At 50.8% G+C, this 12,605-nt stretch overlaps 1 protein-coding gene across 2 annotated transcripts in view; it reads right to left on the bottom strand.

The window, feature by feature from the left end:
• Positions 1 to 12,311, bottom strand: part of LOC147116399 (11-beta-hydroxysteroid dehydrogenase type 2-like) — a 134,552-nt gene extending 122,241 nt beyond the window's left edge. For both annotated transcript variants that reach the window (XM_085991285.1, XM_085991286.1), the window contains exon 1: positions 11,855 to 12,311. In XM_085991285.1, coding sequence (XP_085847411.1) covers positions 11,855 to 12,155 — 301 coding nt within the window. In that variant the 5' untranslated portion in view covers positions 12,156 to 12,311. The remainder of the gene's footprint in view (positions 1 to 11,854) is intronic.
• Positions 12,312 to 12,605: the final 294 nt, after the last annotated feature.

The raw sequence follows: 12,605 nt of genomic DNA, 5'->3' as shown, positions 1-12,605 counted from the left end.
GGGGAGAAGTTGAGGAGCTAGGTGTGGGGGGGGAGAAGGTCAGTAGCTCAGAGTGGGGGGAGAAGGTCAGGAGCTCAGAGTGGGGAGGGGGAGAAGGTCAGGAGCTCAGAGTGGGGAGGGGGAGAAGGTCAGGAACCCAGAGTGGGGTGGGGGGGAGAAGGTCAGGAGCGCAGAGTGGGGGGGGGAGAAGGTCAGGAGCTCAGAGTGGGGAGGGGGAGAGAAGGTCAGGAGCTCAGAGTGGGGGGGGGAGAAGGTCAGGAGCTCAGAGTGGGGGGGAGAAGGTCAGGAGCTCAGAGTGGGGGGGGGGAGAAGGTCAGGAGCTCGGAGTGGGGAGGGGGGAGAAGGTCAGGAGCTCGGAGTGGGGGGAGAAGGTCAGGAGCTCGGAGTGGGGCGGGGGGGGGAGAAGGCCAGGAGCTCAGAGTGGTGGGGGGGAGAAGGTCAGGAGCTCAGAGTGGGGGGGGGGAAGGTCAGGAGCTCAGAATGGGGGGGGGGGGTCAGGAGCTGAGAGTGGGGGGGAGAAGGTTAGGAGCGCGGAGTGGGGGGGAGAATGTCAGGAGTTCAGAATGGGGGGAGAAGTTGAGGAGCTAGGTGTGGGGGGGGAGAAGGTCAGTAGCTCAGAGTGGGGGGAGAAGGTCAGTAGCTCAGAGTGGGGAGGGGGAGAAGGTCAGGAGCTCAGAGTGGGGAGGGGGAGAAGGTCAGGAGCTCAGAGTGGGGAGGGGGAGAAGGTCAGGAACCCAGAGTGGGGTGGGGGGGAGAAGGTCAGGAGCACAGAGTGGGGGGGGGAGAAGGTCAGGAGCTCAGAGTGGGGAGGGGGAGAGAAGGTCAGGAGCTCAGAGTGGGGGGGGAGAAGGTCAGGAGCTCAGAGTGGGGGGGGAGAAGGTCAGGAGCTCAGAGTGGGGAGGGGGAGAAGGTCAGGAGCTCGGAGTGGGGGGAGAAGGTCTGGAGCTCGGAGTGGGGGGGGGGCGCGGAGGAGGAGGCCAGGAGCTCAGAGTGGGGGGGGTGGAGAAGGTCAGGAGCTTGGAGTGCGGGAGGGAGGCGGGGGGAAGGTCAAGAGGTCAGAATGGGGGGGGAGAAGGTCAGGAGCTCAGAGTGGGGGGGTAGAGAAGGTCAGGAGCGCAGAGTGGGGGGGGCGAAGGTCAGGAGCTCAGAGTGGGGGGGGAGAAGGTCAGGAGCTCGGAGTGGGGGGAGGTGGTCAGGCGCTCAGAGTGGAGGGGGAGAAGGTCAGGAGCTCAGAGTGGGGGGGGGAGAAGGTCAGGAGCTCAGAGTGGAGGGGGAGAAGGTCAGGAGCTCAGAGTGGGGGGGGGAGAGAAGGTCAGGAGCTCGGAGTGGGGGAAGAAGGTCAGGAGCTCAGAGTGGGGGGGAGAAGGTCAGGAGCTCAGAGTGCGGGGGGGGGAGAAGGTCAGGAGCTCAGAGTGGGGGGGAGAAGGTCAGGAGCGCAGAGTGGGGGGGAGAAGGTCAGGAGCTCAGAGTGGGGAGGGGGAGAAGGTCAGGAGCTCAGAGTGGGGGGGGGTGGTGGGGGGGGAGGCCAGGAGCTCAGAGTGGGGGGGTGGGTGGAGAAGGTCAGGAGCTCAGAGTAGGGGGAGAATGTCAGGAGCGCAGAGTGTGGGGGCAGAAGGTCAGGAGCTCAGAGTGGGGGGGGAGAAGGTCAGGAGCTCGGAGTGGGGAGGGGGAGAAGGTCAGGAGCTCGGAGTGGGGGGAGAAGGTCAGGAGCTCGGAGTGGGGTGGGGGGGGAAGGTCAGGATCTCAGAGTGGGGGGGAGGGGGGAAGGTCAGGAGCTCAGAATGGGGGGGCGGGGGGGGGAGATCAGGAGCTGAGAGTGGGGGGGAGAAGGTCAGGAGCGCAGAGTGGGGGGGAGAAGGTCAGGAGCTCAGAGTGGGGAGGGGGAGAAGGTCAGGAGCTCAGAGTGGGGAGGGGGAGAAGGTCAGGAGCTCAGAGTGGGGGGGAGAAGGTCAGGAGCGCAGAGTGGGGGGGAGAAGGTCAGGAGCTCAGAGTGGGGAGGGGGAGAAGGTCAGGAGCTCAGAGTGGGGGGGGGTGGGGGGGGAGGCCAGGAGCTCAGAGTGGGGGGGTGGGGGGAGAAGGTCAGGAGCTCAGAGTAGGGGGAGAAGGTCAGGAGCGCAGAGTGTGGGGGCAGAAGGTCAGGAGCTCAGAGTGGGGGGGGGAGAAGGTCAGGAGCTCGGAGTGGGGAGGGGGAGAAGGTCAGGAGCTCGGAGTGGGGGGAGAAGGTCAGGAGCTCGGAGTGGGGCGGGGGGGGGGGGAGAAGGCCAGGAGCTCAGAGTGGTGGGGGGGAGAAGGTCAGGAGCTCAGAGTGGGGGGGGAAGGTCAGGAGCTCAGAATGGGGGGGCGGGGGGGGAGATCAGGAGCTGAGAGTGGGGGGGAGAAGGTCAGGAGCTCGGAGTGGGGGGAGAAGGTCAGGAGCTCGGAGTGCGGGGGGGGCGGGGGGAAGGTCAGGAGCTCAGAATGTGGGGGGGAGAAGGTCAGGAGCGCAGAGTGGGGGGGGGCGAAGGTCAGGAGCTCAGAGTGGGGGGGAGAAGGTCAGGAGCTCGGAGTGGGGGGGAGGTGGTCAGGCGCTCAGAGTGGAGGGGGAGAAGGTCAGGAGCTCAGAGTGGGGGGGAGAAGGTCAGGAGCTCAGAGTGGGGGGGAGAGAAGGTCAGGAGCTCAGAGTGGGGGGGGAGAAGGTCAGGAGCTCAGAGTGGGGGGGAGAAGGTCAGGAGCTCAGAGTGAGGGGGAGAGGTCAGGAGCTCAGAGTGGGGGGGAGAAGGTCAGGAGCTCAGAGTGGGGGGGAGAAGGTCAGGAGCTCAGAGTGGGGGGAGAAGGTCAGGAGCTCGGAGTGGGGGGAGAAGGTCAGGAGCTCAGAGTGGGGCGAGAAGGTCAGGAGCTCAGAGTGGGGGGGAGAGAAGGTCAGGAGCTCAGAGTGGAGGGGGAGAAGGTCAGGAGCTCAGAGTGGGGAGAGGTGGTGGAGGTGGTCAGGCGCTCAAAGTGGAGGGGGAGAAGGTCAGGAGCTCGGAGTGGGGGGGAGAAGGTCAAGAGTTTGGAGTGGGGGGGAGGGCATGAGTAATGAGGAGCTCGGGGAAAACAGTGGGGGGCGGGGTGGAGAACTTGATTCAGGTCTATGTGGGGTTGGGGGGGTGGTGTTGAGAGGGAGAACGTGATCCAGAATGGAAGGTGGTTCATGTTCTCAACCTGTTAGACCTGGACCATGTTCTCCCTCTCACACCCCCTAGACCTGTATCACCATGAACTGCAGTGACATCATTGGATCTGACAAAATCCGAAAGTTAGGACACTGTCACTATTCACTTCGTTATGTAAAAGGTGACCTACCCCACATTTTCTAGCCAATAAACCCGATAACAATCCATGACCCACACACAATGCCCCATCAGTCACCGCAGCTCTCTCCTAGAGTGTTTATTTTGATGGAGTGATTAGCGACAGCGTAGGTACTTCCGTTTTGCAATTGACCTGTGATGGCATCCTTCTGTGCATGAGCCGGACCACCCGATGATGTCATTCTCAGCGCATGCTAAAAAGCTACGGCACCGCTAGTGATGTCACTTACAAAGACATCTCCCTCACCTGTTCTCATTGAATGAAATGCACCTCACTAAACCAACCTTGCAGCTCAAATTATGTAAAATTGTCAATTTCTGAGGATTTGTCAAATTCAGCCGCAGAGAAACGGCTACTGCTCCCCACATGATCTTGCATTGCCCTTTCATGGGGTCACATACTTGAAGGGGCCCACAAGTCAATTGCTGGATTGACCTGGCGTGGAGGGTTTTCAGAGTCAAAGCGAGGTGGGAGGCTGCTCAATGTGGAGGCCTCACTCCCCCAGAAGACGGAGTTTCGTTGGAGTTTTTACAGATCATGCCGATGGTGTGCCACACGTGACTCCAGATTGACAATTATTTACAAATTGGTGCCATGGAGTGGGGCCTAATGTGACTGATTGCCAGTCTGCACAGCTACTTCATGCAGCTGCTGTGCTGTACATACATGTTCAAACTTCTCTCTTTTCAGAGTGCAGACACTGGTCTCCAGGACGGTGTGCCTGTTAAATGTGGCAATGCCATGGGAGCCCCACGTACTCAAATCTTCTTGACCGCCACAGAGTTTGGAAACTCACTAAAGAATATGAACGTGCAGCCCTGGTATGCTTCCAGCAATTGAAATTGTTCCCATAGATCCCCAATAACACAGTCTATGTTTGGATCAATGCTGTCTTGAGCTCTGCAGCTTAGCCCTGCTGGACGAACTCAAACTTCGCATCTGTGAACAGCTCAGCGGTGTGCAGGTGCTGCCTGATGGCACTATTGCTGATTCCTACCATCACTCTGCTGTTTTGAAAGTAAAATACTACAGATGCTGGAAATCTGATATAAAATGCTGGAAACATTCAGCAAATCAGCCAGCATTTACAGAAAGAGAAACAGAATTAGCCTTTCAAGTTCCAATGAAAGGTCATCGACTTGAAATGTTAACTCTGCTTCTCTCGCCACAGATGCTGCCCGACTTACTGTTTGTTTCCAGCATTTTATAAGAACATAAGAAATAGGAGCAGGAGTGGGCCATTCGGCCCTTCGAGCCTGCTCTGCCATTCAATAAGATCATGGCTGATCTTCGACCTCAACTCCACTTACACGCACTATCCCCATATCCTTTGATTTCTCCTAGAGTCCAAAAATCTATTGATCTCAGCCTTGAATATACTCAACAACTGAGCATCTACAGCCCTCAGGGGTAGAGAATTCCAAAGATTCACAATCCTTTGAGTGAACAAATTTCTCATCTCAGTCCTAAATGGCCGACCCCTTATCCTGATACTATAACTTATGTTATATCACTCAACTGATGATTGGGAGGAAGTCGACAGGGCAGGCCATATATGGCCGCATTGGAGTTATCTTGGTTTTCTGGGTGACCCTCCACATTAATTGGTGGATGCCATTGTCATGCCTGCACTGGAGCAGTTTGGCTCTGGGAGTGACAACCTCTGATGTATGGGTCTTCTGGACCTCACCTGGGGTATTGTCACAGCCCAGGGCCTTTGCTTTGTCCAGTCCACTGGGTCCACTTCCCCATTGCATGTAGACCAGTGAAAATAATCTTTAACTATTTTAAAAAAGGAGAGAGAGATAAACCCAGCAACTGCAGGGCAGTTAGCCCAACATCGGTAGTGGGGAAACTTTTAGAGACAATCATCCGGGATAAAATTAATTGGCATTTGGAAAATTATAGGCTAATAAATGAAAGTCAGCACAGATTTGTTAAAGGCAAATTGTGTTTGACTAATTTGATTGAGTTCTTTGATGAAGTAACGGAGAGGGTGGATGAGCGCCGTACGTTTGATGTTGTGTATATGGACTTTCAAAAGCCGTTTGATAAAGTACCACATAATAAACTTGTTCGCAAAATAAAAGCCCATGGGATTAAAGGGACAGTGGCTGCATGGACTTGAAATTGGCTAAGGGACAGTAAGCAGAGAGTAGTGGTGAAAGGTTGTTTTTCAGACTGGAAGGAAGTGTGCAGTAGTCCCCAGGGATCAGTGTTGGGACCACTACTCTTTTTGATATATATGTCAATGACCTGGACTTGAGTATAAAAGACATAATTTCAACGTTTGCAGATGGCATGAAACTCAGAAATGTAGTAAACAGTGAGGAGGATGGTAACAGACTTCAGGAGGGCATAGACAGACTGGTGAAATGGGCAGACCCATGGCAGATGAAATATAACGCAGAGAAGTGTGAAGTGATTTGTTTTGGTAGGAAGAATAAGGTGAGGCAATATAAGCTAAAATGGTGCAATTTTAAAGGGGGTGCAGGACCTGGGGGTGTACGTACACAAGTCTTTGAAGTTGCAGGACAAGTTGATAAGGCTATTAAAAAGGCATATGGGATCCTTGGCTTTATACAGTAAATAGAGGCATAGAGAACAAAAGCAAGGAAGTTATGCTAAAGCTTTATAAAACAGCTGGAGTATTGTGGCCATTTCTGGGCACTACACTTTAGGAAGGATGACAGAACCTTGGAGAGGGTGCAGAGGAGATTTACTAGAATGGTACCAGGAATTAAAGACTTCAGTTATGTGGGAAGTCTGGAAAAATTAGGGTTGTTCTCCACAGAGCAGAGAAAGTTAAGAAGGGATTAGAAAGAGGTGTTCAAAATCTTGAAGGGTTTTGATATAGTAAATAAGGAGAAACTGTTTCCAGTGGCAGAAGGGTCAGTAAGCAGAGGACACAGATTTAAGGTGATTGGCAAAAGAACCAAAGGCGACATGCAAAACATTTTATTTACACAGCGGGTTATGATGATCTGGAATGCACTGCCTGAAAGGGTAGTGGAAGCAGATGCAATAATGGGCCGGATATTCCGATCCCTACAGGTGGGTACACGCTGTGTACCCACCCGTAGGGACATCAGAAATGCCGGTTTCAGGCATGCACAGTGCATGCGCTGAAAACCGGCATTTCCGATCTGTCAAGAATCCTCTTGACAGAACCTCCAGCTGCCCGGGAGAAGGGCCTCTGTGGGCGGGCAGTTCCGCTTTTTGGAGACCCTCCACCTGCAGAAAACCCTTACAATTCTTACGCCTGGTTAAAGCAGGCGTAAGGCCTGCTTATACCAGGATAAGAGTAGAAAAAAGTTTTTTTTTAAATTTTCCACTGATTTATCATTTAAAAAATACTTTTTAAAAAAAAGGTAAGTTTAATTTTAGCCCTGTAAAATACTTAAATTATTTTTTTCAAAAAATTAAATTTTTGTTTAAAATACTTAATTTATTGTCATTTCAAGTCATTTTAAAAATGTGATTTAAAAAATTTTTTATTTAAAGTTTTACTATGTTTTTTCATTGATCTCCATTCATATATTTGACAGGTCTTCCTGTCAAATGTATGAAGGGAGATTCCCTTCTTTGATTGGCTCCCCATGGCCCATGTGATCCCAGGGACACTGCGAACTGCCTGCGCCCCTGGGATACGCGTGCCTTGCACACCGGCAGTTTGGTGAGGCCCAGCATCGGAACTGTGCGCGTCCTGGGAGCCAATAACTTTCAAAAGGGAATTAGATAAATACTTGAAAAGGAAACATCTATTGGACTATGGGAAGAAAGCAGGGGAGTGGGACTAATCGGATAGCTCTTGCAAAGAGCCAGCACAGGCTTCCTTCTGTTCTGTATCATTCTATGATGTCTGAGAAGGAACCTGTATAATAACAGCAGGTTTTTTTTTAAATTAATTTATGGGATGTGGGCGTCGCTGGCAAGGCTAGCATTTATTGCCCATCCCTAATTGCCCTTGAGAAGGTGGTGATGAGCCGCCTTCTTGAACCGCTGCAGTCCGTGTGGTGAGGGTACTTCTACAGTGCTGTTAGGTAGGGAGTTCCAGGATTTTGACCTAGCGACGATGAAGGATCGGCGATATACTTCTAAGTCAGGATGAAGTGTGACTTGGAGGGGAACTTGGAGGTGGTGGTGTTCCCATGCGCCTGCTGCCCTTGTCCTTCTAGGTGGAAGAGGATCCGGGTTTGGGAGGTGCTGCTGAAGAAGCCTTGGCGAGTTGCTGCAGTGCATCTTGTAGATGGTACACACTGCAGCCACGGTACGCCAGTGGTGGAGGGAGTGAATGTTTAAGGTGGTGGATGGGGTGACATCCAAGCGGGCTGTTTTGTCCTGGATGGTGTCGAGCTTCTTGAGTGTTGTTGGAGCTGCACTCAGCCAGGCAAGTGGAGGGTGTTCTAGCATACTCCTTAGGGTCCTTGGATTTGTACTGAATGATTCTATTAATACTGTTAGCTTTAGCTACAACTTCTCTACATTGGTCATGAACAGTCAGTGATCTGTGCGCAATAACACCTAGATCTTTTTCTCTCTTTACCTCTTTCAGTATTATTCCCAGGGTACGGTAGTATAGTAATGATGTTACTGGACAAGTAATCCAGAGGCCTGGACTAATAATCCGGATACATGAGTTGAAATCCCACCATGGCAGCTGGGGAATTTGAATTCAGTTAAAAAAAACAATTAAGTAAATCTGGAATAAAAAGCTATTATCAGTAATGGTGACCACAAAGCTACCGGATTGTTGTAAAAATCCAACTGGTTCAACTGATGTCCTTTAGGGAAGGAAACCTGCTGTCCTTACCCGGTCTGGCCTATATGTGAGTCCAGACCCACAGCAATGTGGTTGACTCTCAAATGCCCTCAGAAACGGCTAGCAAGCCACTCAGTTGTAACAAACCACTACAAAGAAGTATAATAAGAATAAAACCAGACAGACCACTCGGCTTTGACCTAGATATCGGATTCGGATACAACAAAAGCACACCCAGCCCAATCGACCCTGCAAAGTCCTCCTCATTAACATCTGGGGGCTTGTGCCAAAGTTGGGAGAGCTTTTCCACAGACGAGACAAGCTACAGCCTGACATAGTCATACTCACAAAATCGTACCCATCAGCCAATGTCCCAGACTCTTCCATCACCATCACTGGGTATGTCCTGTCCCACAGCAGGACAGACCCACCAGGGATGGCAGCATACTGGTATACAGTCAGGAGGGAGTGGCCCTGGGAGTCCCCAACATTAACTCCGGACCCCATGAAGTCTCATGGCTTCAGGTCAAACATGGGCAAGGAAACCTCAAGCTGATTACCACCTACCGCCCTCCCTCAGCTGATGAATCAGTACTCCTCCATGTTGAACAGCACTTGGCAGAAGCACTGAGGGTAGCAAGGGCACAGAATGTACTCTGGTAGTGGACAATTAAATAACTAACAGGAGGCTCTATGAACATCCCCATCCTCAACAATGGCGGAGCCCAGCAGCTGAATGCAAAAGACAAGGCTGAAATGTTCGCAACCATCTTAAGCCAGAAGTGCCGAGTGGATGATCCATCTCAGCCATCTCCCGATGCCAGTCTTCAGCCAATTCCATTCACTCCACGTGATATCAAGAAATAGCTGAGCGCATTGGATACAGCAAAGCCTATGGGCCCTGACAACATCCCGGCTGTCGTGCTGAGGACTTGTGCTCCAGAACTAGCCGCACCTCAGCCAAGATGTTCCAGTACAGCTACAACACTGGCATCTACCGGACAAAGGTATGTCCTGTCCACAAAAAGCAGGACAAATCCAATCCATCCAATTACCACCCAATCAGCCTACTCTCAATCATCAGCAAAGTGATCGAAGGTGTCATCAACAGTGCTATCAAGCGGCACATACTCACAAATAACCTGCTCACTGATGCCCAGTTTGGGTTCCGCCAGGACCACTCGGCTCTAGACCTCATTACAGCCTTGGTCCAAACATGAACAAAAGAGCTGAATTCCAGAGGTGAGATGAGAGTGACTGCTCTTGATATCAAGGCAGCATTTTGACCGAGTGTCACACCAAGGAGCCCTAATAAAACTGAAGTCAATGGGAATCAGGGGGGAAACTCGCCACTGGTTGGAGTCATATCTAGCACAAAGGAAGATGGTTATGGTTGTGGTTGTGGGAGGCCAATCATCTCAGCCCCAGGACATCGCTGCAGGAGTTCCTCCGGGCAGAGTCCTATGCTCAACCACCTCCAGCTACTTCATAAATGAACTTCCCCCATCATAAGATCATTCAGTTCTATTCACAATTCCTCAGATAATGAAGCAGTCCATGCCCGCATGCAGCAAGACCTGGACAACATTCCGGCTTTGGCTGATAAGTGGCAGGTAACATTCACCTCACACAAGTGCCAAGCAATGACCATCTCCAACAAGAGAGAGTCTAACAACCTCCGCTTGACATTCAACGGCATTACCATTGTTGAATGGCCACTGTCAACACCTGGGGGCTCACCATTGACCAGAAACTTAACTGGGACAGATACATAAATACTGTAGCTATAAGAGCAGGTCAGAGGCTGGGTATTCTGCGGCGAGTGTCTCACCACCTGATTCCCCAAAGCCTTTCCAATACCTACAAGGCACAAGTCAGGAGTGTGATGAAATACTCTCCACTTACCTGGATGGGTGCAACTCCAACAACACTCAAAAAGCTCAACACCCAGGACAAAGCAGCCCACTTGATCAACACCCCATTCACCATCTTAAACAATCACTCCCTCCACCAACGGGGCACCGTGGCTGCCGTGTGCCATTTACAAGATGCACTGCAGCAACTCGCCAAGACTTCTTCGACAGCATCTCCCAAACCCGCGACCTCTACCACCTAGAAGGACAAGGACAGCATGGGAACACTATCACCTCCAAGCTCCGTTCAAAGTCACACACCGTCCTGACTTACATAGAAACATAGAAGATAGGAGCAGGAGTAGGCCATTCGGCCCTTCGAGCCTGCTCCGCCATTCAATGAGATCATGGCTGATCATCCAAATTCAGTACCCTGTTCCTGCCTTCTCCCCATATCCCTTGATCCCTTTAGCCTCAAGAAATATATCCAATTCTTTCTTGAATATGTTTAATGAACTGACCTCCACCGCCCTCTGTGGCAGAGAATTCCACAGGTTCACCACTCTCTGGGTGAAGAAATTCCTCCTCATTTCAGTCCTAAATGGCTTACCCCTTATCCTTAGACTATGACCCCTGGTTCTGGACTCCCCGGCCATCAGAAACATCCTTCCTGCATCTAGTCTGTCCAGACCTGACAGAATTTTATAGGTTTCGATGAGATCCCCTCTCAATCTTCTAAACTCCAGTGAGTATAAGCCCAATCGACACAATCTCTCCTCATACGTCATTCCTGCCATCCCAGGTATCAGCCTGGTGAATCTTCGCTGCACTCCCTCCATGGCAAGAACGTCCTTCCTCAGGTAAGGTGACCAAAATTGCACACAATACTCAAGGTGCGGTCTTGCTGTTCTTTCATCGTTGCTGAGTCAAAATCCTGGAACTCCCTACCTAACAGCACTGTGGGAGTACCTTCACCACATGGACTGCAGCGGTTCAAGGCGGCGGCTCACCACCTCCTTCTCAACTAAGATTGGGCAATAAATGCTGGCCTTGCCAGCGGTGCACACATCCTGAGAATGAATAACTAAAAAAAATAAAGAAAAATGATAGCATATTCTGTGTTGGTCCTACCAACATGCATGACACTACATTTCTGTGTTATTTGCCATTTTGGTGTTTAGCGTGCAGGCAGGCTTTCAGAGTAGCTTCACTAGGTTTGTAGGCCATCCAAAGGTACACCTGCTGCTGCCCCAGATACGCTTGCAACAAGTCCTGATCCATACCTCTGTTACCGCCATAAATCGACTGCTCCAATGGTCTCCTGGCCGGCTTCCCATCTTCCATCCTCAATGAACTTGAGCTCATCCAAAACTCTGCTGCATGTATCCTAACTCGTCGCAAGTCCCGTTCACCCATTACCCCTGTGCTCGCTGACCTACATCGGCTCCTGGTCCACCAAACCTACCTCTTTGTCCAAGCTTTTGGTCATCTGTCCAATATAAAAGGGCGGAGCCAGGCGATGTTACAGGTGTGGAAGTAGGCGGTCTTGATGATGGAGAGAATCTGTGGTCGGAAGCTCATCTCGGTGTTAAACACGACACACCAAGGCTGCAAACGGTTTGGTTCAGCCTCAGACAGTTGCCAGGGAGGAGGATTGTGTCAGTGGCTAGGGAACGGAGATTGTGGCGGGACCGAAGACAATGGCTTCGGTCTTCCCAATATTTAGCATAAATATTTATAAATAAATAGACGCAGAAGTGCAAGTTATTATTTAACACCCAATAGCATTATATTGTACCACAATCCTTATTTTGTTCTTTATGCAAACTGTAGTTTATCATTTACCAAGAATTACATACAAGCATTGCATGGCACTTGAGATATTAAATTAATGCAAAATAATGCCTACCAGTGATCAGAACAGCCTTTCCTTCCGGAGAAAGCATTGCATTGGAGCGGATCGATCGATAAACCAGACAACAGCAAAGAGCGAAAAGTATCACCCCCACGTACTGCGGCAAATAAATGTAAAACAAGGACTCCCCGGTAAATAGCAGCAACAAAGACACACTCGTGGAAGTGTTTAAGTTCAAACACGCTTCCGATTTCTGAAAGTGGATGGCCACTGCAGCGCCGAACGCCGCGGTGATCAAGCCATACAGGCCCAGTGCTAAAGTGCTGGTGCCCTCCATTTCACCCAAAAGTTGCATTCCTGTGTGTATTCAGATCGATGTGTGCCGAAGTGCAAAGCAAGCAGCTTCACAGAAGCCTCTCGGCCTGCTACCCGCGAGAGTAAACACCTCTGTTTATGTGACAGCCAAGAGGCGTCGCGACCTAGCAGCACCTACTGTGAAGCAGTATTACTCAATCTGAGATTAGTACAATAAGAGTGTGACAACACAAGAATATATTTCCTTGTGTAGTGTATGTAACCATTCTACCTTTAAGAGAACTATTGACAGAGTGAATACACACGCTGAAGATGGGCTGCTGAATTTTTAGTGTTTTTAGTGTTTAAAGTGGGGGGAAAAAAAGGTTCATTTCAAGTTTAAAAAGGTTTTAAAGTTAAATTTAGTTCTAGTTAAGTTAGTTTAGTTTGTTTAGTTAAGTTTAAGTTTAGTTTAGTCTAGATTAAGTAAGGAAGGAAAAGACCACCAAAG

This window comes from Somniosus microcephalus, chromosome 6 (genome assembly GCF_052327205.1).
Source record: "Somniosus microcephalus isolate GS21.2 chromosome 6, FLI_Smic_1.0, whole genome shotgun sequence".
Classification (NCBI taxonomy): Eukaryota; Metazoa; Chordata; class Chondrichthyes; order Squaliformes; family Somniosidae; genus Somniosus; species Somniosus microcephalus.
This window is presented reverse-complemented; position numbering and strand designations above follow the sequence as displayed.